Source organism: Sceloporus occidentalis, unplaced genomic scaffold (assembly GCF_023333645.1).
Source record: "Sceloporus occidentalis isolate IW3139 unplaced genomic scaffold, rSceOcc1.0.p SCAF_37, whole genome shotgun sequence".
In the NCBI taxonomy this organism is placed as follows: Eukaryota; Metazoa; Chordata; class Lepidosauria; order Squamata; family Phrynosomatidae; genus Sceloporus; species Sceloporus occidentalis.
Genome location: NW_028317017.1, coordinates 5,081,808 through 5,108,552, shown reverse-complemented (window position 1 = coordinate 5,108,552; position 26,745 = coordinate 5,081,808). Strand labels below are relative to the sequence as shown.

At 37.3% G+C, this 26,745-nt stretch overlaps 1 protein-coding gene across 1 annotated transcript in view; it reads left to right on the top strand.

The window, feature by feature from the left end:
• The first annotated feature begins 551 nt into the window (after positions 1-551).
• Positions 552-26,745, top strand: part of LOC149297762 (tight junction protein 1-like) — a 147,017-nt gene continuing 120,823 nt past the window's right edge. The window contains exons 1-2 of the mRNA XM_089488349.1: positions 552-646; positions 5,824-5,956. Of these exons, the coding sequence (XP_089344475.1) occupies positions 552-646; positions 5,824-5,956 (228 nt within the window). The remainder of the gene's footprint in view (positions 647-5,823; positions 5,957-26,745) is intronic.

The window sequence follows — 26,745 nt, the reverse complement described above, 5'->3', positions numbered from 1 at the left end:
CTAAATTGTTGAGAATTCTTGTGGGGAGGAGGAGGCGTAGGAACTAATTGCTTAATGTGCCCGTTGCCCACTGCCATCCTCTCCCTCCCCCCCTCCCAGCTTGTCCTTTGCAGAGATGCTGGGGAGAGGGCACTGGGATGCTTAGATCATTTGGAAGTGATCGCTAGGTGTTTGCAGCCACAACCTCATTAGACCTAAACCAGCGGTGAGGGGATTAACAGGACGCTATTCTAGGCGCTAATAGGATTGTCTGAGCTTCAGTGACAGAGGAAAGAAGGGCGGGTGGAGAGAGAAGAGAGAGAGGAGAGGAGAGGGAAGAAGGATGGCGCTGCCACCTCAAGCTGTCAATGTTATCTCTATGTGCCGCTCAGAAATGGCGCTCTGCTGACAAGACACGCCGAGGGGAGAGCGGAGCACAGCCCGGGAGAGCGAGGGGAGGAGACCGGGGGGTCACAGGGCAGGACGGCAGATGCCTGGGAATCCCAATTTCATGATCGCATGCAGAGGTCTGAGGGGGGGCATCAGAGGGGAGAATCAAGGGGGGAGGCAAAATGAAATACCAGAAATACCTGACTGTGCTGCAGATGGCGATTGGGGTGACTCCTTCAAACAGGGGCAACCTGCTACCTTATAAAAGAAGGCTATGGTGAGTGGATCGTGCCCCCCCCCCCTGTGTCCGTTACATGATGGGTGCATTCGGTGTATTGTGCATGCTTCGCAGAACCATTCCGTGTGGCTTAGTATCATGTGTCATGCAGGTATGTGCATGTAACGCCCGTTACCTTGGAGACTATATAGTGGGAGCAGACACATGGCGTTATACATGTTGCCTTGGATACTATATAGTGGTACCCTGCGTGCTGCACATAGGTGTTGCTGTGTATAGGTGAAATGTACTGTGTGCCATGGGTGATGCATCTGTGTATGGATTGTATTGTGATGGGTCACACTTCATGTTGTGCTATCCACATTGTGTGTGTGCTGGCATGTGACAGCCTATGTGCGTGACATGAGGCACCTTTTATATATGTGTATGCAGTATTCTAAATAATGACTGTATATGTTCATGCGTTGTGCGCCAAGCGACTGATGCCTATGAAAGATGTATGGCTTTAACACAAATGCCTGTTGTGTGTAATTGCATGACGGTAAGGGCCATGATGCATAATGCATATGTGTTATTACAAAAGATTGTTGTCCGCCTTGCATGGATATTATGCATGAAGCTGCCTAGGTGAACGTATTTCTAAATGTAAATAAATAGCATTTATATTCTGGCCATTATACCGCACTAAAAGAACCTCAGCATTCCACTTTCATATATCAACATAATACATCAGAGACATTTTCATGTGTAATTCATATAAAAACACAAAGCAGGCGTTTAACCCGAATCCACAGCGCCGATATTTCTATTAGTAATGAGTACACACAATTCCCCCCCCCCCCCCCCGAAGTAAGTGGCCTTCGCTTCCCATAGAGCCTACGCAGAGTGAGAAAGGATAACAAATGCTGTAGGGACAATTGATGGTGATCAGTTTTCCAAGACTATATTGGTTATCAATGGCAAATGAATATTAATTACCCAAGCACTAGTCCTCGTGAAACACGAATAGTGTACGGTCAGTGCTTTTTGGTCTCTCCGGTACCTGTCCTTTGTATCGCATTGATCTATCGCCACGCTAGAATCCGAGATCCTGTTCAATGCAAACAGTAATGCAATATTTACGTGCTCTGCTGATTAGGGGGCTTGCAATGCAGAGACAATCAATTCAATATATATATATATAAATCTATATATACGGTATATATATTTACACATTTTTACATTGAATAACTATTTTTTGTTTTTTCCCCCTTGATTTATGTCTATTATGTCATTTAGTCATGGTGTCGTATATCAAAGTAACCATATCACATCATTGTCTATTATTTTTAATCATATCAGAAAAGCCTGTTATTGTTTTATTGTCAAACATTCGATTTGCTGTAGTGTGTTGTGATTTATTTTGTCAACAATAAGAGTAGACACATAGAATTTGAGTTATAGCAATCACATTTTGATTTTCTTTTTTTAGACTGTATGGACGACACATACGAATAAGCATAAAAAGATAAATATCTTAGTAGGCAGCTTACCTCCAATATTAGGCAACAAATCATACAGTACCCAGTACAGGGTAAACAACTGTGTGCACACAATACATGTCCAGCAATCAGTAAACACATAGCTCGTGGCTACCAACCACCTTGTGAGTATCTGCCTGCCTACACATATAATGAATATATAATATTACTCAGGTTTTGTTGTTTGCTCACACGGATCACAATCTCCTATGATACATTTTTAAATGTTAAAGTGTTATAGATTTACCTATTTTGTTTGAATTGCTATAGTCAGAGAGCGTCTGAAAGAATGTCTGTCCTTATATCACATTCGTTATGTACATCTTGTGTATTACAGTTTACAGTCAGCCCTTTATCCTTATTTACGCGTACCGTGCTATAATAATTGCCCTTATAAACCCTCAATATATCTCACTAATGCTTTGAATTGAACAATTCTTGACATTTATTTATTGGTGTAAATATGTTTTATGAACTTGTTTAATCCCTACTGCTTCTCAGCAGGTACTCTGAAGTAACTGATGCTCTAGCTATTTACCAACTGCCATGATGTGTTTGTTAATGTTATCTCGGTAAATTAAACCCTTTTATCTTACTATATTTTGGTAGACAGTAGAACGCTTGGTTCTTTGGCATGGAGGAGGTCCATTTTAGTGGAGGGCTTGTGAAAGTCTGTGAATAAGGACAAACAAGCTTTGTTGTAACAGACACACGGTAAAAAAAGACCTAGGTCATTAGAAATAAAGAAATCAAAGTACCATAGAAACAAAAAAGCTCAGACCCACACCATTATATACCGTACAGACTTTTTTCCCCCGTGGGGAACCTTGTGTAGATATTAAACTTAATGGTATTTGAAGCAAACTTTGAAATAATTGATAGTTTAGGTAATTATCAAGCAAACCCATGGGCTTCCAGGAATCTTTTGTGAACCTTCACATTAAACTAGCTGGAAATAATATTAGAATACCAAAAATATGACATTTCTGGATTAACATTTAAGAAGGGTGGTATTCATTTCATTTGGCTCATGTCTTTCAAAGCCTGCTGAAAATATATTATTATTACTCCTATATATGTTCACGTTGTCTCCTTCGTGTATATAAGGTCACCATCTCTTTATTTATGATAGACAGCTGGACCTCCGTTTTTGCTTACTGTGCTTTGTATAAGCTCAGGGAATCCGCCTCTTACCCCATCTATATCAAACTAATTAACCATTAAATAGTATTGTGAATGTCCAGCCAGCTTGTTTTTCTGCAAAATAAACCTTTTATTTTTAGCTGAAAGAGGCCAAAGTACCATTGATTCAACATCCATCATAAAATTGCAATTCCTTAAGCAAATTTGTTGGCCATCTGCAAATATAAGGATCACCTAAGTGTGGGCTCCAAGATCTGTGTCAGCTAAGAAAAGTCACTAAAGAAGTCATTAATATTGCTTAATACAATTTGATGTATTTCCACTTTGAACCTGGGGCATATTAATAATAATAAGTAATAATGAACAGACTAAATTACCAGTATCACACCAGCAGAAATGATAAAATTTTACATACAGAATTAATGTAATTAAAACCTCGTCTCTGTAACGTTATTTTTGCCCTAGATTTTTTTCCCAGCAATTATAAAAATATACCCTTGGCAATATTTTCACTTACATATGAGATAATGAAATTGCAAAGCTGCAGATGTGTACCGGTCTGGATCATCTGCTGTCCAAGGTACTGTAAACATCCCCGCTAAAAGTCATTAATTGGGCTTTGAGGAAAATTTCTTTTACGAAAAACAATACATTGTAAAGCGTTTCTCCTTTTTTCCCCAAGGTTTGCTAGTTTTAAATGTTTTATTTACATGGAGTGTATGAATTGAAGGTTTATTTGCCATATCCATTTGCATTAATTTATTACAAAGTTAAAAGTGAACATTTGTGCTATTCACAAAACTGAACGTGTCCTCAACTGGAATGTACTCGGTAACTGAACTCACCAGCATCATATAGCTTCTGAGGCTCTACACACAAAAATTGGGTTTTATTACAGCGAGTGTGGTCCTGTGATGTGGGCATGAGCCCAATGCCTGGGTTGGCCTAGATCATCAAAGGTGTCATAGCTCAGCCGAAAGTAGAAATGGCAAACGCTCTTCCCATTTTGTAACTGGTTCCTTGCATGCGCCCGGAAGAATGCATGATATGATCTCTTAATGGCAGCTTGGATGGACACATGTCATGATGGAAACAGCTTGCCAACCTCTACTTAGTGATGTAGAAGAACTCATAGTTACCTAGTTGCCTTTCCCAGGGGTTCATCCGAAAACAGTTGTCCACATAAAATTTGGATTCTGTTTACCTGAGCTCAGGAAAATTGAGAATTTGCAGAGTTGTCAAAGTTGAGTTCTGAGTATATCTGTGTTGGACCCAAGATGAATTTGTTTTTAGTTACCTAATACTAATAAGCCTGGAGGACAGACCCTCTGAACCACCTCAAGATTTGCTGTGTGATATACTGTATCCGGGTCTGTTGGTCATTTGTTTTGTGCTTTTATAATGCCACAGCATACTATTATTTTTAACACAGAATAGTTGGGCTAGGAACGTGTTGGTTTGTTGAGGGTTCTTTTCTGTCAGAATCAATGAGTCTCATACGGAGCGTCTGTAATCTTCTAAAATAAGGAAAAACCTCTGTGTTCTCTCAACCACAATGATGTAAGCTGATTGTGAAGCAAGTTATGTGGAATTCTAACAAGATGGGTAAAATAGTAACATACCCTATATGACATCTTACACTAATCTGCCCACGATAAAATGAAAAACAATACTATATACTATCTGTCAGTGGGGAAAAAAAGATTCAAATGGTGAAAAAAGACTCGTAAAGAGCAAAATCCACTAGTTTAAATATTGGTGTTAAATCACACAGCACTCTCTCAAACACTAGTGCAGTGTTTTCAATATAATATGCCAATACTTCAGTTTGATTTGACTTATCGCTGTCACTTTTGCCATGTTAGAGCTTGTATTCATATACATTGACAGGTCTAACAATGAGCCAGTCATTGTTTTTCTGTGTTCTGCGTTTTATTACATCATTAATTTGGAAAATAATCATTTGTCACTGCTTTCATTAACGTTAAGTACTGTCTAGTTCTTCGGCTTCCAGTAGATATCATTGTGTCAAATAAATCTGCTTACTCAAACAAATACTCTGGTGATTATTCAGTAAAAAAATAAAATGAACTATTCCACTGTTTTGTGCCAAAGTGTCCTCTCTGACTTAAAATGAGGTCTGTCAACTGCCAAAAATCTTTAGAAGAGCACTCTAGATGCTGTGAATTAGCAGTCGAACCATGAATGGTGCACAGGAGATGGTGGCCCTAGAGATTGTGAAGAACAGAATTTAGAATTGCTGGTGACTAACATAACTAAAATGCTTATGAATGTCCTGGATATACACAAAGTTGTCCCAAGAATCACATTAAATTAATAACAAGGTATATTTTGCAAAAAAGGTATAGAGGCACTAGATTTGCAAATTGGTCCGTATCTCCTTCCAAAATCTATTTTTCCTTATATTTCCAGTATTCAACATTATGCTGAATAGGAAACCTTAAGTTGCTTTAAACATGATATATGATATTATGTGATTATAGCAGACCTTTGTTCCACCCATTGATGAACTTGTATTTGGTTTTATTGCAGGGTCACCCCATCATCTGAGAACCCCAATGCTGCCACTTCTAGCACAAGTCAAGGGAAACCATCCCTACGAAGAATAAAGGGACGGATCCACAGAAGCAAAAGTTTGGACAGTGTTGACCTCTGTGAGTTTAATGTAAGTGCTTGGTATTTTTCAGTCTGATTATCACTACAAAGTGCTAGATGACTAAAGGGGAACTAAATAGCAGACAACCTTGGCTACTGCAGGCATATGGGGTCCTTTTTTGGTATCTTGCTTTTGCCCTGTAGAATTGCAATAAATTGCAAGTACCAGTACTGGCATATTTTGGTTTTGATTGTATAAATTTTAATTTATGTCCATAGCAACTTTTTGATAGTTTTGTTATCTGCTAGTAAGACAATATTTATTCACAATGGAACATGATATTTAGCACTTTCATTTTTTATTAGAAACGTGTCTCTGCTGGAGAGATCATTTTGAAAACGTAAACTCTTCTTGAAGCTTCAGTATTATCTGAAATGTTTTCAGTAGTGTATCCGGTAACCCCCATGGCGTCCCCTTTACTTAAGTGAATGTTAGAATTACTCCGTCGTCATTAAGATGTCTTAGAAGGAGTTAGCACCAGGGACACGTCTCTGTGTCTCGGAAGCACTGCCAACATTGTAATCAAAGCTCACTTATTAAATCCTAAAATTGGATTGCTCTGGGTTGATGCGGAGACTGATCTCTGTGAGATGTTTGAGTGAGAATTATGAACAAGTTGGAGTATCCCACTTGGGCTGTATACTGTACTTCTCTATACATTAAATATACAGTAAGTGATTCATGTTGATCCATCGTTTCTGAGATGTTAATCATGTTAATTTATTTCAGATTTACTGTGTAAATTGCTGTGTGTGTTTTTTGGGTTAAAATATGTCATAAGGTGTCATAATCAACATCAGGAGACAAAAGTGCTGTGTTACAATCATGAGGATTCTATTCAATCTGAATTGCAACTAATGCAGTTGATTCTTTTTTGGGGATATTTAAGGTAATTTCACCTAAGGAGCAGTCTCCTCCTAAATGTAATAGCTCTTTTGCTTTAATGGTCAAGTATGCTGCATGGATTGATGGAAGGTGGTTGGACCAGTTATATTATGGGCACACGTCGCCTCCTTAATTGTATTGAATATGTACTGTATTTCAGCTCCTGTGTATTATGCTTCAGGGCATAAACCACTTTTTTTGCTGATATTGAAGCAAAATCAATGTGCTGCTTCTTTAAAATAGAGTTGGTTGCAACGCCCTCAGGGTTAAACAACCCAATATGTCATACATTACTGGAGCAGAAATGGCGGTGATTTCTATAGCTTTTTAATCTGCACATCTCCTCTCTTGTTAACTAAAACCCCCAAGTGATTTACGCTATAACGTGAAGGTGAATGGGATTGAAAGAGCTGACTTGTTATTTTTCTAGAGAAGGGTTTCCGCTATAATGCACTACCGCAGTGAGATGTAAAACCTTGCAAGCATATACTTTGCAAACATAATGGAGGCATCACGTTCGTTTCTTTATGAATTAATCATTTGTTCTGAAAAAAAGTCTTTAAGTAGCTGGGGATGCTATCTGATGCCACCCATTGATCGTAGTGGCACTGCACAGATTATAGAACTGCTTTTTTTAGAATGCCAGCAGCAAGGTTACTGTGACTGTAATAATGTCGTGTAACTAAGCCACCTGACCTCTAGGTCTCCCCCAAGGTGGAATCTAAGGACTTCTAGTTCAAAGCAAAATTATGGATTTAAAATATTCACTTGAAATCCCAAATGCCCTCTTTTCTGTCTCTTGCCAAGAAATCGGTCAGCAACAACACAATCATTTGTACTTGCTGCTATCCTCAATGACCATACACACAGTTACATTGCATATATATATATATATATATATATATATATTACCTAAACTATCATAAATTGGGACATTGCTTATCTACTACGTCTGTGCAGATGAAAAATGGTTCTATATTACTGTTCATTTAACAGAACAGAATGGCTTTCACTGACCAGTGTTTATACCATGAAGGGGCAATATAGACACCAGCCATATTATTATGTGGGAAAATCAGTTTTTAACTATAAACCACCTTGTGCGAGGCAGATTAAGGGCTGGGGATTTATTAGAAACATCTGCTATTGGTGCTCACAATATGGGATAATATCCATACCTGGGAACAGTTTGCGTTGGACCTGGAGTCTCTGGGTGTAGCAGGGCAGGGGAGCAGCATTTGGTCGCACTCACTATCGCATAGCTTCCCTCCCACTCCCAACCCACTAAAGGCTGTTTGGGGCCAGCCCTATCTCTGTGCATGGCTATCCCCGTCCATTCACAAAGCCACTCTCTCGGAAGAGAAACCCCCACTTCACTTCTTAGCCAGTGGCCTCGTCACACACTTATTTGAGTAGGTCACTAAAGTGTTGTAACGAGGCTCCCCAAAAGGCAATTGTATGATGGAACTAAGACTGCATTACCACATCCTTTTCATTAACCATTCTGTAAGAAGCTTTTTTTTACACTGGATCCTCTCTTACCTTTAATCTGTGGTTAGAGATGACATATAGTTGCCTTCATTTATTTTGACAGATTATACACTAGAATTGCAAAATGCACACACTGGCACTTTCACAGTATCATAAATTATCTGTGATCTTTAATATGCACTCCTGGATTTGTGAAAAGGGAAGTTGAAAGTTGCTCTCTTTATAGGGTTTTGATGGGATTCACTGATTTATTCGTAAACATCAGTAGGATTATTATTATTTTTTCAAACTGCACATGGACATTTACATAGTCAGCTACCTTGGCAAATATTAATTTAGAAAAGAGGCTCTAGGGTCGCATATTCACAGATCTGGATTTACAGATCACAAGATCCCCAGTAGATTATTAACTTGTAACTACTGAGCAATCTATAGAAGCACAATGAACATCACGCTTCAGACCATAAGGCTGCATTTCTTAGCCCTGGTCTGGGTGCATGTTATAGAACGCATTGTTCTAAATCCAAGCAAGTTCACAGAATTGGACCAATGTTGTTAAAAATGTGTTGAGGTATGTCAATATGTCAATTGGCGGCATTGGTCTATATTCCTTTAAAGACAATCCTACTATATACAGTATATATATATATATATATATATTTCTAATTTGATATTCTTTAAATGATTGTAGTAATAATTCATCATGGTCCAGTTCATAGTTCTAATTTCCTTTCACTCAGATGACCTGTCATCTGAGAATAGGAGACTGAAGTTTCCCTGTTGTTCAAATTAGAGTCATGTCATCAGGCAGCTGATATCAAAGCAACAGAGCCTCAAGCTCAGTATCTCATTTACCACCAATATCCTTCATTACAGAGCAAATAATATCTTAGACATATGGCTTACGGCTATGAAATAGAAAAAACACAAACATATGCTGAGATAATCTGGATTATAGAGTGCATCATCCAGCAATTAATCACATTTAACTCTTCTATATCATACTTTTGATTTCAGCATCATACGATGCCAGTCACGTAAAAAGCAGATTCATGTTGTAAGGGTGAAGAAATGGATTGTCTAAATTAAACTAAATCCATCTCATAATGGTGAAGCTGTAATAACCAATGAAAGGTTAAAGAAAAAAAATCCTTTCTTATCCTGGTTATACCCTAGTGAAATTTAAAGGATATAATTGCTCTGTACAATATATTTGTGAAATATTTCCATTGAGTCTCCATTGAGTTAAATTAGTATATTGGTGTGTACCAATAATTATTTAGGTCCTTTTTAATGTTAATGGTAAACCAAGTCTTTCAACGAGAATCGTAACCTTCCCAAATGCTTGCCATCCCATTGGCGAAGGATCTAGCACTAAAACATGTGGATATCTGTGTCTCAGATTTTGTTTGCAGTGAAGTTAATTTCGAGTCAACAACACAAACAGATCTATTGAAGCATTTACGATACCGGTATAGATTAGTGTGGACACATACTGCTAGAATTTTTTTACACTTTGAGAGCAGCAATATTATTAATTATTATCATAAAGCATGGCCCTTATCATTGTTAATTTACCTTAAATATGTCAGCGTACTAGGTTAACATTTATTTTTTCATTGTTTTTAACTCCATATCTGTAAATTAATGTTCCTTATGGAACTGTGGGGCATTTGAAAGAAGTTTTCTTCAATTCATTTATCCCTCATATTATGTCATTTTATATCCCTAAGTAACTTTGATCTGGGTGGTTCCTCAATTTTAAAACAATACTAGATGTTTAAGATCCACCATTCCCTTGTGTACAATTCGTGATACCATCAATGATTAACTAGATAGAGTTAATTATGCTGTGCGCTTGAAATCTATTGATTTCTGCAGTAACTAAATTAATCAGATTAAATGTTCTGGTTTGCCTTTCCTTTGTTTAACAGTCTTGCATTATCTTTTCAATATAACCAATAATAGCAAAGAACTCACCTATTCCAAGCATTTTTCATATTAAAAAAGAGGGTGCAAAAGACGGTCCCAACAATCTGTGATAAAAACTGATGTAGGTCAATACACTGCCTTTTTATCCCCACAATAAATGGCATCTTTGACCTCCCTCCCCACAGCAGAGCTTGGTGTGTCTCAAGTATTGCCATATTTGTTACCTTTCATCATAATATTACATACAAATAAAAAAGAAGCAAGACCATTTTACTAACTGTTTATATCAACAGTCAATTTAGAAGGGAGATGGAGAAGCATGATGGACACAACCTGTATATTGGAACAGAGATTCCTTTCAGGCCATTACTATAATGCATGCTTACAAAACAATGAGATTGGCTTATCTGAAGTACTGTATTAGCGTAACTTCACCAAACCAGAAAGTAATGCATATGTGTATCATCTTAGAGGAACATACAGTCATAGCAATGATTCTGTTGAACTCTGCAGGATCACTCAGGATGAATTGAACAATTCGTTTCTAATGAGTATCTACGTAGTTTACATCTAGACCCGCCCGTTTCAGTCTATAAACCAATTTTTTTTGGCTTGACAAATGCTGAAGATGGGAAATATCTTCTGAGTTAGAGTAGATGTCATGGCAGCTATTAAATTGTTTTATATAGATCATATGAATGTAGACAGACTTTGTGACAGAAGGGGGCTTCTGCAATTGATCACTTGGTTATGGACACTGGTGGCCAGGTATGGACACCTTACTTATCCTATCTGTTCATACTTTAGCAAGAAAGCAGCAGGTCACCACCACAAGATCAGCCACCCAGCACATACTGCTCTAAAGCTACCCTTAATACGGCAGAGGGCCAATTATTATTTATTGATTTCAGTATAAACCGAATAAGCATATACTGTCTCCAATGCGAACTCCTGCAGACAAAACATGAACTACTTTATAAACATGCTTGGTGCATCTGGTTATAAGTAATTAATTCACTCGAGATCAGCAAAATTAGGGCACTTTCTGCTCTGGGTTCAGTCACTGCTTCAGCAAAGCCTCGTTTAGATGTAACATCAGTCTTTTATCTATCAGGGCAGCTTTAGAAACTAATGGTGTCTCTATCCCAAGCACTGTGTACTTTTCAGACAATTTAATAATATCGCTTTAATCTTTAGCTAAAGTGCAGCTCTCCTGCAGAAACTGTACTGGATAATGTATTTTAATGTCATTTCAAAGGAGGAGTAAGATCATCAATGTATGTGTACCTTGTTGCATGCGTACAAATACATACATGATGCACAATTAAAATAATATTTCATGAGTTCTTGTGCTTTGATGGACAGAGGCTTTATAGGGGACGGAAATATATTTCATGGAACAGACAGAAGATTCTTTGTACTAGCTCTTGTTATTTTAAGTACAGATTATACCATACAAGGATTAAAGGCTATTCCATTTACAAATAAACAATATGTTTTAATATACATAATATCAGAATGTAGAATATTGAGTTTTGTAGTTTTCATTCTGGTTTCATTTATGTATCAATAGATTCAGTTTTAAAAGCCAAACAAATATAAGAAGTTTAGACAGATAATATTATCTGAATATCCAGTGAGGCTTTCCAGTGAAATGATGTAATAATATAAAAAATATACTGTATAAAAGCAACATCCGTATATTGGTAAACATCATATTACTATATGAAAGTCACTATAGTGGACACTATGCATTCAGTAAGTTACTGGCCCCATTGATGGATAGTATATCCATGAAGTGACAATTCTCGTGTAAATTATTATTCTGGTATTCACCGAGCTGAAGATCTAGCTAGAGGCTGATCTCATAAGGGTGCCTTCGTCACCTTGGAGTTGAATAGATGTTCTTAACATGAATAGAGCTCTCTGCACACAGCTGAAGAAAAGTGAGCATGCCAATCAATCATAATTGTGAGATGCCTGATTTGTACTATACAAATGAAAGTACAAATAAAGGTCTACATTTTCAACTTAAACATATGACTTTTTCATTTCATCTGTTGATGTGTGTTAACCACCTGATTATTTGTTTAAGCTTCACACTGGTGACCGTAGCATTAAGCAATACAGTTTGATGTTATAGCTGAAGCTGATTGGTCCTCTCAGTCCAAATTGAAGGACTTAAAAATGAGGCTAGTCATAATCCATTTTCTACCCGTCTCGAAATCTAGAAAAGCTAGATCCATTCCAACCACATGACACAACTAAACTCCATATGTCCATGATGTCTAGAAAAATAATGGTAACCTTGTAATTTAATGACTTTGGCTCAGGTTCAGTTATATCACAATTAATGATGTTGCAAGCAATATGGAAAAACCTGCTACAGGCATGTAATAGGACACCTTAATCCATATAAATCACATTGCCTGGTTGCGGGGATCGAATGGCTTTAATGAACAGACGTGTTCTGGAAGCAGCATTATAGTATAGGTATAAATTTAAGATCTAAATAAAGTGAGCTTTTTCTTTTTAACTCATTACACCTGCCTCCTTTATATTCAGAGTGCCAATGGTATTGTTTGCTGTTTGCCTTTCCATAGGTGCTCTGACGGCAATAAGAGGTAAACCCCAGCTCATTTTGAAGACAAAGCTGCGCTTATTATCTGGACATAGCCAGATATTTTGTGTGAAGTAGAGCTGACTGGTCCCTTGGCCCTCCCCCACCAATACCTAACACACAAACTTACTCTAACACACACAGTAACACACCCTTACACACTAAAACATGCTTATACCATCACTCCAACACACCTGAATATGTCAATCACACCCTCACACTCTTACCTTGCTTAACATGGGGGTCTTCCTTATAGCTGCTCACATGTTGCTTTATATGACCCCACTGTGCTCCTCACTCTGTGAGTGAGTCAGTCCAAAGTAGACCAGCCCTGTTAGAAGAATTTTGGACTAGCCCAGGGGTAAATAGTTACCAATGCACAATTAATGGTGTAATTATTATTATTTAATTCTATATCTTTTTCTGAGCACATACATTTATGAAGGCATAAACAAACATACATTGTCAAAATTTTAGTACATTTTTAGTTCATTTTCTTTTTACATATACAATTCATGGCTATGCGGTTGGCTGCCTTTTTTTCTTATATATGGCCTAATACAAGTGTCAGACAGTAACAGTAGAGAGTCAGTCCCTGATGGGCTTACTTGTTTTAATACAGTGCCGTGCAAGTGTGAAAGGGATAGAAACAAAGGAAAAGCCTCTAGCAAGTGAAGAACAGATGTGAAAGTGTTCTGAGAACTTAAAGAAACATTAAAAATAAAAGCAAATGTGATAAAACGAGCGGTGCTAAAACTGTGTTGCTTAGATGTGGGAACTTTGGAAGATATGTGGGAACATTTTAAAGTACCAAGCAAAGTGTTTCACATTTGGGATTCTTTCAGGAGAGGAGGAACGGAGCAGAGCATTCAATTTTTATTCCAGTGTTCAAGTTAATCTAGACATGGAAGGAGGGGCTGTCATACTTACAGGGGTCAGCACCAACATTTCTTATGGTGGACATTTACTGGGGTCTGTGGTGGACAATTGAATGATGTTCTATGGACCTCACAAACCTTGCCATGGACACTGGTGTCCTTGTACGGACACTTTGCCTATCCTTGCACATTTACCTCTGGCATGTTTCAGGTTCTCATATGGTAGAACTGTGAAGTGTTTTTATGAAGAGTCTGTAAAAACTCTTAAATAGACTTGTGTCTTAGCTAGACCTGTGAATTTGTTAGCAAGATTACTTCAATACCAACATTCAGTTTTCACATATGTTTTATCCTAGGAAAACCCTGATTGTGTTGGTCTTGCAAAAGGCAGAGATAAGTTGATGAGTTGAAATATTTTAAGTCACTGCAAGTCCATTGGAAACCTACAGTTTAGTTACTAGCTTACAGTATTCCTTTGTGTCTCTACCTTGAAATGCAGGTTTAACATTATTGGAGAAGCTGGCCCACGATGATCTTCATATCAGAGAACCCCAGCGGACAATATAGTATATGATTTCTATAGCCTGCTACAAATTCCCCATAGCTTTCTTACAAACAACCACATTAATAATATACAAATTTTTATTCACATGAAATGGCAACAGACAATAAAATAAGCTATGTGAAGCCTATGGAAGTTGTGTTTGTTGTTTAATATCTTGATGTATGACTCCCACTGAGGCTTGACCTCTTTCCTTGCTACTTTGGACACAGTCCTTAGGCATGACATTCATTTTATTCCCTAGTCTCTTTCGGCTATTTGGTTCACACCCAGGATAACATCCGTGTCAATGTTTTTTTTTTATTTTCTTAGATATGATGAAAACATACACTTGCTCAAGGCTTATGTAGGATGATTATTCTGAAGATAATGCTTGTATAAAACGAGCATTTCTGATTTGTCATTGATAATGGAACCCACTAAAAGCATTTGATATTACATATAGTGCCAGGAGATTCCATAACCCTGTTACAGCAGAGAACAGTGACAATATTTAACAGACAATTTAAAATGACAATAACATCAATACATGCTTAGACATACGGGTACAGAAAGAGAAGACTTCTCTTCTGATCTGTAAGACATTCAAATTAATATTGTATCAAAGAACCAAAAAGCTTTTATTAAATCCTTCTACAATACAACTAACCTTTACTTCTTAGGAAGTCGGAAAGCTTCTAAACCCACTTTACATTTGGAAACTCTTTATCATATAGAATTTGAAAGATTTGAATTTTTTATTATTAAACTGAAAGCTGTATTTGATGTTGGTCTTTATAATGGTTCTTTTTTGTGCTCTGGTTAAGTAGTATTATCACGTAAAGAGGTCCATTTACTGGCATAACTACTGTGACCCCTTGTTTGTGCCTTCTCGTACTGATTAAGAATAGCTTTGAAATGGCTCGTCTGACCTAGACTGCTCCGGCATTGGGGACACTCACAGTGTTTGAGCAGCCGGACAGAAAGTTGCAGGAGCGGTGAGACGTAAGCGAGGGTAGGAATGTTTGTTTGTTTGTATGATTGTCAGCATGTCTGATTGTGTTTGTGTGTGAACATGCATGTGTAATTGTATGTGTGAGCATGAATGTTTAACTGTGTGCAAGGGGCAAAAAAGGCACAGACAAGTTGTTTGGGGGCAATGATGGCACATACCAGGGCCCAGTGGTTTCTAGTTACTCCCCTGGGTGTGTTGCATCCATGCAGTTACCATGGAAAGAAATGTCGCCGAGTTTATGCTCAAATTGATGAAAATGTAATTTATATAGGTTTTTATCCAGGGGTTCCATCTAAATTCTGGAATATACTATAGAAGTTGTGAGTGGTTGTGTCAAAGACTATAGATTATTGCCTGGGAACCAATCATAAAAACAATCCGAAAATCTGTTTTACCCTTAAATGGGAGCTCTCACTGTTGTTTAATTTATCCTGTATATGGCATATTTATGTTGTCCCTTGGGTACCATTAATATGTGGTTAGTAGATCTTTGTTTCTTTAAGCAGGAGAGCAGGACAACATGCATACATTTTTGCACAGATCTTCCTTAGTTCTGTTTTTCCTAGTTTCATTTATGTGCAATAAATCCATAAATATTTACGTGATTTTTTTGTACGCTATATCACCAGTGCTGTACAACCGACCCCTAAGAGGCTTCCAAGACAGGTAAGTACTTATTATTATTATTATTTATTGTTTTCCAAGGCGCCATCAGATTCCGCAGTTCTGTACAAAGGGTAGACAGGACATAGCAAGCAGTATATAACGTAACAAGATGACTTACAGAAACAACAGGTGCTCAAATGAGCTTACACTCTAGAGTGAGTTAGGGTGTATTATACAAGAGGTAAAAGTGCATCTTCTATCTGGTTTCTAGTCTGATTATGCTGATTCTCCTTGATGGTGGTCCTGTTCCTCAGACAGAAAACATGCCTGATGATTTCCAGCGAGTGTGCCATAGCGGTGCTAGTTGTAAATTGGGACTCTAGACTCTAGATTTCTATATACCTCCACTATGTCCAAACACACACTAGATATAGTATTTTTTTTACTTCTGCTGTACTGACAGGGGCTCAGTTTGGACACAGACCAATCAAGAATATTTAGACTGAATGAAATCTCCTTTTTGCTTCTTCATGGTGACCCTTTGTTCTTCTCTGTATTACTTTTCTCCCTCGCATAGCATCTGCACGTCTTGTTCGGCTAATGGTACAGAAGTTTTAGGTTGTAGCATTTCAGACTTGAAGTTGTACACCAGAAATCCAGTCAGATGACTTCACAAAGCAGAATACAAATCTGCAGACAAAAGAAAAGATCTCTGCTACATTGTTGTCATCAGCGTTGGTGGAAATCTTTTGGTACTTCATGCTGTTGAGGTAGCTAAGCGTGTCTGGGCCTCATGGGAACCTAATTCTCTCCGACATTTTTAATTGAAGTTCTAATTTTGACACTCATAGACTATGCAGTTCATTAATATCTTCTTGATACTATGAAACTAAGAAACCTCCACATTGTTATTTTAAAAATACAATACAGTTTAAGATGTAATGTATGGGAGTTTTACTTCACTGAGAGGGTGGTAAATAAGTGGACCAGCCTTCCGGCACAAGTGAATATAAACCAAGGACCAGATGCTCTTTAAATGACATCAACATATATGTTTCATAAACGAATGAAACTGTAGCATTAATTGTTTTGTCAGGGAAAAGAAAAAAATGTTGTTGCGCTAAGCTAGTCTCAGGCTCAAATAATACAAATTTGTAATATATGAGGCCTACCAAACAGTGTGAGCATGCTGCAAAAACAGTGTATAAAAGACAAAAAAGCTTCCGCCGGTCACGTGAATGAATAAAAAGAAATATATCCTATATTCTGCATCTCCCAGTAAACACACTCCTCACTAGTGTTCAAACAATATATACGTCTAGGATGAGGCGCAAGAACATGTGGAAAAATAAAAAACAATACTAATAGTGTAGTAAATAAACACACTGTGGCTAATAATGGTGTTAATGGTGTTAATTGCACTCCCATTTCCACATGTTCTTGCGCCTCATCCTTGACGAACAAATATATAAACATAATATAAATGAGAGGTTTTGGTTATATGAATTGGCCAAAGCATAATTAAGCTTAATAATTGTTGGTGTGCTTTTTTTCTTTTCCCTGTTTGCACATATTTGAGGTTGTTGGCTCCTCATCATTCTGATTGCAGCTTGCAGTCCAGGGGTTAATTGGGAGGAGGTTTAATTGCACCTCCCCCAACACATTTATAAGGTTTTGGTATCAGTATAAACGGCTTTGTGTGCCCACTATGTAGGAGGTGAGAGTAGGTTCTCACCCTATTGAGAGTGTGCCTTGACGTGGCGGGTGAGCTTAGTTATGCTTTGGCCAATTCCTATAACCAATTTACAACCTCTCATTTATATTATGTTTATATATTTGTAGCCAACTTTATTAGGGTGAGAAGTGCAGACAGTTTTTAGTTTTTTGTATTAATTGTTTTGTCCCTAGAAAAAAAACAAATTTTTGCCGACCAGCGCATATAAACGACCCCTACATAGGATGTATAAGCTCACAGAAGGGAATCTGTTACTTAGTTATGTATCACACATATTGCAGAACAGCATTGGTCATTAACAAGTAAAACATACATTATTTGCGCTCTGCAAAAAATAGGCTGCTTTGGTCATCTTATTTTGTATACCTGTCTGGCACGATTACGTGTTCACTATAATCCTGGATTAATTCTACGTTTAGCCTGCAGAGGGCAGCATTACAGTTTAGAAAGCATTTGTCGGCGCGTGTTAATTTCTTTTCCATTAGCTGGACTGTTATATCAGCAATTGTTAAAAAGCAAAAATGTGAAATGTAAATATCAGTTGACTAGGTTTTTTAAATGTTACTCTCAATAATTATTTACCAAACTTATTTCTTGTTGTGTGTGCTTTGGCATGGACTAGACGCTTTGCTTATGAATGTAGACAATAAACTACAGAGGTGTGGTTTATGTTTATAAAAATACGTACACATTTTAGAAGCAAGAATGATGAAGAATAGTGTCCTGCAGACGGCACTGGCCAACTATAGAAATATAAAAAAATATATAGTATATAATAACATGTGACATACATAATGGGCTATATGTAAATCGGTGAATGATTATGCATTGGTTAATATAGCCTTAGGGTAGCATTGGCTTTTGGTTCTATCAATCACCATATGAATCCAATATCTCATCAACATACAGTATATGAAAACTATTGGGCATACGTAGAAATGTTTGGTTGATTAAACTCATGTATTTGCAGCAATTAACTCATTCGAGGGATCTGTCCTCTATTTTTCCATCTAAATATGTAACTTCATAGATATCATTTATATTTGTATTATATTTAAAACATGGCAATATAGGTTAATTAGCCATAAGAGAGAGGCTGTGCCAAAATTATCTTGAAACCCTTTCAGGTTTACATTTGCACAAGTAACAGGAAAAAAAATGGATAAATAGGAAAGATTTCTGCACACACCAACTAAAAATTAGAGGGAACATTAAAAGGGACCAGGTCATACTTCTTCACAATGGCTAGAAGCTGGAGATTCTCATACCATGATGCAGTTGGGCTTATCCAAGCAGCACAATTAAATCTTTGTAGGTTATTAAAACATTTCAGTGCTATAGGTGATAAAGCAGCATTTTTAGGAACTATATGTTCACCCATGACTTAAATTATTATTATGTTTAGGTTTTATTGATTCAGACTTGGCAGTGGCTGTGGCTGAATAGAGTAGCTTCACTGGTCCTAAATCTTGTGAGACTAAACATTAGAGATAAATTTCCTTTAGCCCACCATGTATTGTAATGTCTGTGAAATGGATGTCCATCAGCATAAATTATGAGCTGAAGATGTGTTCTGTTATTCACTGACTGAAAATATAGTTCTACTGACTAGTAAAGAGATGTGAGAAGTTTTTAACATTGCAGTTTTGAATCTCCAAAGTAGACACATGCCTTTGTGTTGAGCTCCAAATCCCAGTCAGCTTGCCACCACTGAACTCTTCCTCTTAATGAAATGACAACCAAGGCATCCAATTATTTCTGCACATACTGTATAGTACCACTGAAACGGCTATAATAATGTATGTCCCGACTGATAAAAGTAAATCAGTAGAAAGACCGGGAAAGTTATGCCTAGATGTTCGACTGGCATCTGCATTTTACTGCCGACTGCCATGACAGTATCTACAAAAATGTCTTACAGTATTTAGACAGGAGCATTCCAGCCCTATGCACATGTAAAATGAAAATTGGAGTCCATTTTGCATGGACTTTGGTGCCTTTTACTCCATGCAAATAGGTGCGGGCATTCTTTAGATATTGCAGTTAGAAAATGAGATTTGTGTCTTATTTAACTCCTCCTTCAGCTGCCTTTGGGGAAAGGAAGGAGCGTACCACAGTATGCTTCTTTCACATGTTCCGCAGAACTCCCATTCTAGTCAATGGGAGCAACATCAACCAAATCACATCTGAACCCTGATGCTTTCCTAAAAAACTATACTATTGGCTGCTGCTTCGGAGACTTCATTGGGCGAGGTACTGAGCTTGTACAAGTTTATTACAAGTTTAGATACCAATACTAAAATGCATTCCTTGCAAAATGAACTCTGACATACATTAAAAATAGAAATACAATTTTATGGACTAGACTATTCCTTTAATCTACTGGTATTTTGCACATGCAAATTCTACATTGTCTTTGATCGAATATTCAGTAGCAATGTGTCTAGCTTTGCTTATTTTTATTTTATTTTCTTTAAGCCGGGACATTAAGTGGATTCAAGTTTCAGAGGCTTAACACAAGTTAAGTTGTTGAATAAAATATGACAAGATCTTGAAACTGAAACAGATGTCCAAAATGTTTTAGACAGGGGTGCACATCCAAGCACGCGCCGATGTCATTGCAATTCTGACAGGGGACAGCTGGAAGCTCCAAGCTCAGCACAACTGAGGTACTTAAGAGTGCTGACGGGGCTCTAACGCAGCAGTTCCCAGGTGAGACTTCTACTGACGAGGACTACAGGAATCAGCAGAACAGCTGTGTGAGATGAGTGTTTTGTATCCTCACTCATGCATACACATGGACACCTAATGACTACCAGTAGCAGGGAAGCTGGTGTCAGATTAACAGCAGCCTAACACTGCAGATAGGAGGCTTTCATTTCAATTGTTTGCCTGATCTGTACCTTTAATATTAACGCAGAACTAGTAAATATGTAATAAAGATCTCCTCCATAATTATCACTTTAGTGATGGAAATATGAGGCATGTAAAGGAAGGGTGTGTTGGAAGAAGTTTAGCTTATCTCTCTCTCTGTGACCCTGCAGAGAATCTTCAAGCGCTTGACGCTCCCTCTAAGAGGTCATAAAAGTAACTTGAGGGCCCTAGAGAGAGATGCCTATTAGTCCAGAAGTTCTTCTTTTGTTTTGGTTGTTGTTTCCTTCCTCACAAAATCAGGAGAGGGATGCTCATGCAGGTATTCATACATGTTAAGGTTTCAAAGAAAGAAGCATTATTAATGTTATACTAATACAACGGGACAGTATCAGGAAAGTAATATTTATTATTAGGTCTAATTTCTATTGTCCTGTGTAGCATGCTGCATAGCACCGAGTTCTGTAAAGTTCCCTTGAGAGATACTGTGGCTTGTCAGAATTTCTTTTCATACTTTTTGCTGATCAGGTAACGCTGTTTGTCACTTCACAAACACTGGACTCCAACACACAATACTCATCACATTTCTGAAAGCTAGATTCCAATGACCTACAGAGGTTTCAAGGTCCTATGCTCAACATCACCACCATTTTGGTTTGTCTAGGTTCCCTGTCTGTTTTAGTCATGTTTATACCATAATAATACATTTAAAAGGGTGTAGTCTAGATTCTAAGTTCATTTGAGCAGGGCCCATCTCTCCTTCTGTTTCTGCGCAGATTGTTATATGATGCTTTACTTGTTAGGTTTACCTATTGTATAGGGCTATAGAAAATGATGGCACTATGTAAATCAATACAAATATAAAAAAATCTAAATAATATAATTATAATAATAAAAAAATAACAATAAATATTTCCCTTCTTCCTCTTTTCTTTCTTCTTCTTCTTTTATTATTATTATTATTATTATTATTATTATTATCTTATTTATATAGCTCCAACAATTTACACAGCACTTCTTACAATACAGATATTCAAGGGGAATGACAAAACTATAACAGACTAACCACTACATTAGGTACAGAGGGCCCTGCTTGCAAGCTTGCAATATAGTAATAATAATTAAAATTAAATTGAGCACGGAATAAAAATACTGGGTCCTTGGTGTTAAAATCAGCCTCCAGCTGGAAGCAATTCTCTTACTAATATGTAATTAGGTAGACTTCATCAGCCATTTGTTTCCAGGACACTTATGTTTTTATTTATTGCTGACCAGCAAATGTAAAAAGCAGCCCTGCATTATTTGGATGATACTCCTGAGTAGTCTTTCCACTTCTCTCGGTTAACATCTGTGCTGGTCAGTAACATGTGAAATTAACGTCTCCTGGAAAAAATGGCCAAAAATAGCCGTTAAGCAGTCTGCTTTGCGTTTCAATAAATATTGAGTCAATCTGGTATGTCTGAGGCCCGAGAGTCCAATGTCCTGACTTTAGACTGCATTCATGTGACAAAACTAAGCCACAGTTTAGATGCAATTGTGATGGGATTTGCCAAGATGCTTTTCCTCTACAGAACCTGCTGTTGCAGCACTTTTATTGTGTAGCGGAAACGTTGCAGCAAAGTAGGGTTGTCTGTTTGAACTGTCATGTCTGACACAATGAAAACAAATTCTAGAGGATTTGATGCTGTGTGGGACATACAATGTCTCCATTGTCAGCAGCCTTAAATACCATAAAATTAATTCTCTGTGAATTAGGAAAAGGGGACAGTAGTTTTGGATTACAACTCATATACTGCTTAGCCATCTGAAATGTTTTGTTGCTGGGAGTTGTAGTTCTGAAAAGTTGTAATTAGCATCAGCAGGACACTAAATACATAATGCATAGCATTATTACTAACAAACAGCTCACCACCCTCAGTTTCCTAATTTTGATTTTCTAACCCCCAAATTATCTGCAGAGGGTATCTTTTAGGTCATGCCGTTTTGGGAACATTGTTGAAAGCAGATCATATTGCTTGACTAATTGAACGACTGCATGTTCCTTTTGTGGAAGCAAGAGTATGTTCTTAAATTCATATATCTGAAACTGGAAGCATTCTGTTTCCCAGTAACAACTTCCTTAAACTATTACTTTTCTTCGGATGATTGTAGTTGAGAAACACTGCCATATTGACCTTACGGCATACAGCGAAGGCAATTAGGAAAGGAATTTGACCTACTGCTAATTAACCAGCTCAGCTCCGATATACGCTGTATGATGATTACAAACAAGTGCTTGGAAACAATATTACATGCAAGAATGAACGCATGAATCATCCTGCAACTTAGCTTTTATGTGAGTGTCCTGCACCTGTCTCTGTAGACCTTACTAAATATTTCTTGATACTGTGACTCATGTACAAAATTAACCAAGTCACCCCAAAGTAACCTTTTTTATATTTGCTAGTATAGTATCTTGGTCATTCAAATGTATATATCTATGTATATATACACACACTACTATAGCTATACAGAAGCTCAGGGTCACTTAGCTGTTTTCACAGAAAACAAGAACATTTCTAGCTGTGTCACATAATTACAAGAGGGTTTTTCTAATGATCAATTAGCCTTTTAAACTTGGATTAGCGAACGCAGTGTTCCATTGGAATACAGGAGTGATGCGCCTCTGTATTGCTATGAAGATGTTCTATTAAACATATTTCTGATCCATGTCATGTTGTTTTAATGGAAAAATGTGCTTTCTTTAAAAAAAAAAATAAGGCCATTTCTAAGTGACCCCAAACATTTCAATGGTAGTGTATGTTCAAGTCAAAGATTCCTGGATATAAGTGATCTTTTAGTAAAGAAAAACGTCAGGGAAGGAAAGAGGGACAGAGGGATCTAAGTCCCAAAGGGGCAGTATCCCTACTTTTCAATGCACACATACTTTCCATGTCTTAAAATAAATGGATATGATGTGAGAATAGGTTAATGGGAGACATCTGTGTTTCCTTTGACCTTCTGCTGAAAAATTGTATAATGTTTTTATGTTCTCCTGAAAAATCCCTAAATAGGCCGCTGATAAATAAAACTTTCTCTCAACGCATAACAATAAGAATGTTCAAGTGCAAATATTTGTCAAGAAACAAAGTTCCAGGGTGTGGTGAATTAGTACTTAGTTCTAGTGTACCCATGCCAGAGATCTTGGCTTCTTTACAGCTGGCACATTAAGACTTCTCCCTGTTTTTGAGCTCCAGCGAAGAATACTAGGATAAGTCATCCCGTGCATTTAAAGGAACAGTGTAGATAGCAAATTAATTCTATCAGATCTTCAGATGCTTAAAATAAATACATTTTCTGGATGCAGGTTAGACATTCAACAGTACTATGAATAGTGTTTCCAGTGCAGCATTAACTTGCAAAAGTGTTAAGCAGAGGAGGTAGAACAGTACATTTAAAGCATGTTCTGCCTGTGACCCATACACTAAACTTCCTTAACAATAATAATAAAAATCTTAGCACTGTCCCCTTAAATTAAAGTAGAACTGTAATGATTCCTCTGTTTTTCCCATTCTGTTCACTGGGTTTTTGGGGCAGTTAATGGGTCTAGGGGTGCCCAATCTCAAAGCCTTCTCTAGACCTCTGAATTAGGTGGTTATATGACATGTGATGATTAAAACAATACCAACTCCGTTGGCTTCCATGAAAAGGTTAGTATGCATCCCCAGGTGTATGGGCAAAGTCAAATTGAATGTGTGTCAAACGCTGATTTGTTGTGTCCATTTGCCATCAACTTTTCTATTGCTTATCTATTATTACATTTGTATGGAAGGCACTGTAATTCTCTGTAGTTGGGGGACGCTATGTTGTCTGTTTTACTTGCCAAACCTCAGCCTAATTAGCTCATTAAATGACACAGATAGAAGAAGACTTTGTTGGTTTACCACCAAGCCCATTATCCTCATTTAGTATTACTGAGCTCTAATCAGCTACTAACTACTAGCTTAAACTGTTTGACAGCCCCTAACAAAGGTTGCATAGATCTTTTTCTCCTCTACCTGATAAACTTTAACTGGTGTATTCAGGAGATCGTATTTAAAAATACATGATTCTAAAGATAATTAGTTTCATGTCTTTTTAACATATGAGTTTAGGAATGAATGTGGGAGTTACAACAGCCCTTAAGCTGGAGGCATCTCAAAGATTATGAAGAACATCTGTCAAAGTCACATTCATGAATAATTGCTATAGATCTAGTTGAATTTGGCATGCAGTAAAATATATTAATAAACAGTCTTACATTTTTTTCAGTGTACTAAATAAAATGCTATTTTATTTTCACATTTTAAAATAATTACATTTGCTTGGTATCTGCTGCAGTGTAAGCCCTTAACTTTACCTTAAATCAACAGAAGGCCAGACAAAGAGTTAGCAAGTTGGCAGAGTGTATGCCATTAATTAAAGCATGGAAGAACAATTCACATTCTTAAGGTTAATTAGAAAGTCAGATTACCATTGAGACCTGAAAACCTCTACTTAATGTGCAAGGAATTTGAAAAAAGGCAGCAGCAGAGGTTTGGGTGAGAAAATGGTTCTGCGGTGGAAGCTCTAAATTATAATTCCCTGAAAGCATTCCTTTCCTGTAGTACTTTGACAAAATGGCTGAGAATACTCCTCAGCGAATAGGATATTGATACAATAATGATATTTGGCGACAAACCAGCCTTTTGTGTCTGAGGGTTGGCTCTTTTGTATGTGTGTGTATGTGTGTATATATATATTTGTGTACGGAGTCTGGGACCTTGTGTGATGAACGAGAATAGTGAGATTAAGTGAGGTTAAGTTGTACTCCAGACTCCGCCCACAAATACGGCCATTGCCATAGCCTCTAACATATATATATATATATATATATATATATATTTAAACATTAGGAAAGGAGGTTCCTGTACCATAGAGCTTTCAGTCTATGAAGCTGTAGGGAGTGGGAATAAAGATACAATCAGGAGTAGGAGGTAACCGTTGTTTGCATGTTACTATAGTGCTTCAATTAAAAGTGTTCTTTTAGTTTTCTTTTGGAGTTGAAGCTTGATGTTCGAGTTCTAGAGATATGAAGTGCCAAGGCAGAATGCAGAGATGGAGCAGTAGCTATTAAAGGCGAAGAGAGATGCACTATAGATAGTGGTGTAGAGGATTGTCGGTAGTATATTGGGATATAAGAGATTAAATATAGGATAGGGACGAGTGCTGAAGAGCATTGAACGTAAGGAGGAGAATTCCCCCCGAGTTTCAAGGTTTTTAGCCCTATCTTATGGTCTCTGCGTGAATGTTAAGATTGTTTTGTCATGCAGTCTGACACTTACTTTTTTACATACTGTCTGATTTAATTATATTGGAGCATTCCTAATGGTGGTCCTCACTGGTGTAACGTAGCTGGAATCTCTGCCTGAAAACTGGTTACAATTCAGAATGTCTTTACCTTTTGAATCTTGTTTTTGTAGGGGTCATTAATATACCAATGAAGTTACTGGCAATAGAAATCGTGATGAACTAAGCTTTATGCATTGCTGTCTGAATAATCTCAGAAATAACTTATTTAGAAAGTATTCCCAGATTTGTAATAATAGACGTGTGCAAATGGACCATGAATTTCGTTTCCTGTCTTTTAAGTTTGGACGAAAAATTGGAGGGCATTTTACATTTGGAAACAAAATTAACCCTCATTTACTCTCTCATGCTCTCTCACACTCTCATTCATGTTCTCTTACACTCTCTCGCATCTTCTTGCTGCTCAGTACCCACTTCTTCTTTGGCATCTTCTTGTTCTTCTGTCTTCTTTCTTTGTTCGCTGCTCCTTGTGTCTTCTTTCTTCGTCCGCTTCTCCGTGGACATGGCCTCCCGGCGAACTTCTGCAATTTAATTTAATTATTATTTATTATTATTTATCTTGAATAGGGTAACAGTTGCCCTTTCCTTCTAAGAATATGCCCTTTTTATTCTAACTATATTTTTCATTCCCTAGTTAGTTACCCATTAAAAAAAGACCATTCATGTGGCAACTGCTGTTTGTTCTCAATTGATTCAGCTCTTGAGGCACTATAGAAGTAGGATTTATGCAAATGCATCTTATCTCTTTTGATACAAGTCTTTCAAGGCCAGTGGGGTGAATGGTTTCATCAACTGCAAGTCTAAAAATAATTCACTGTGTAAAAATCATCAGTCAGTAGAGCTAGTTAAGGCACAGG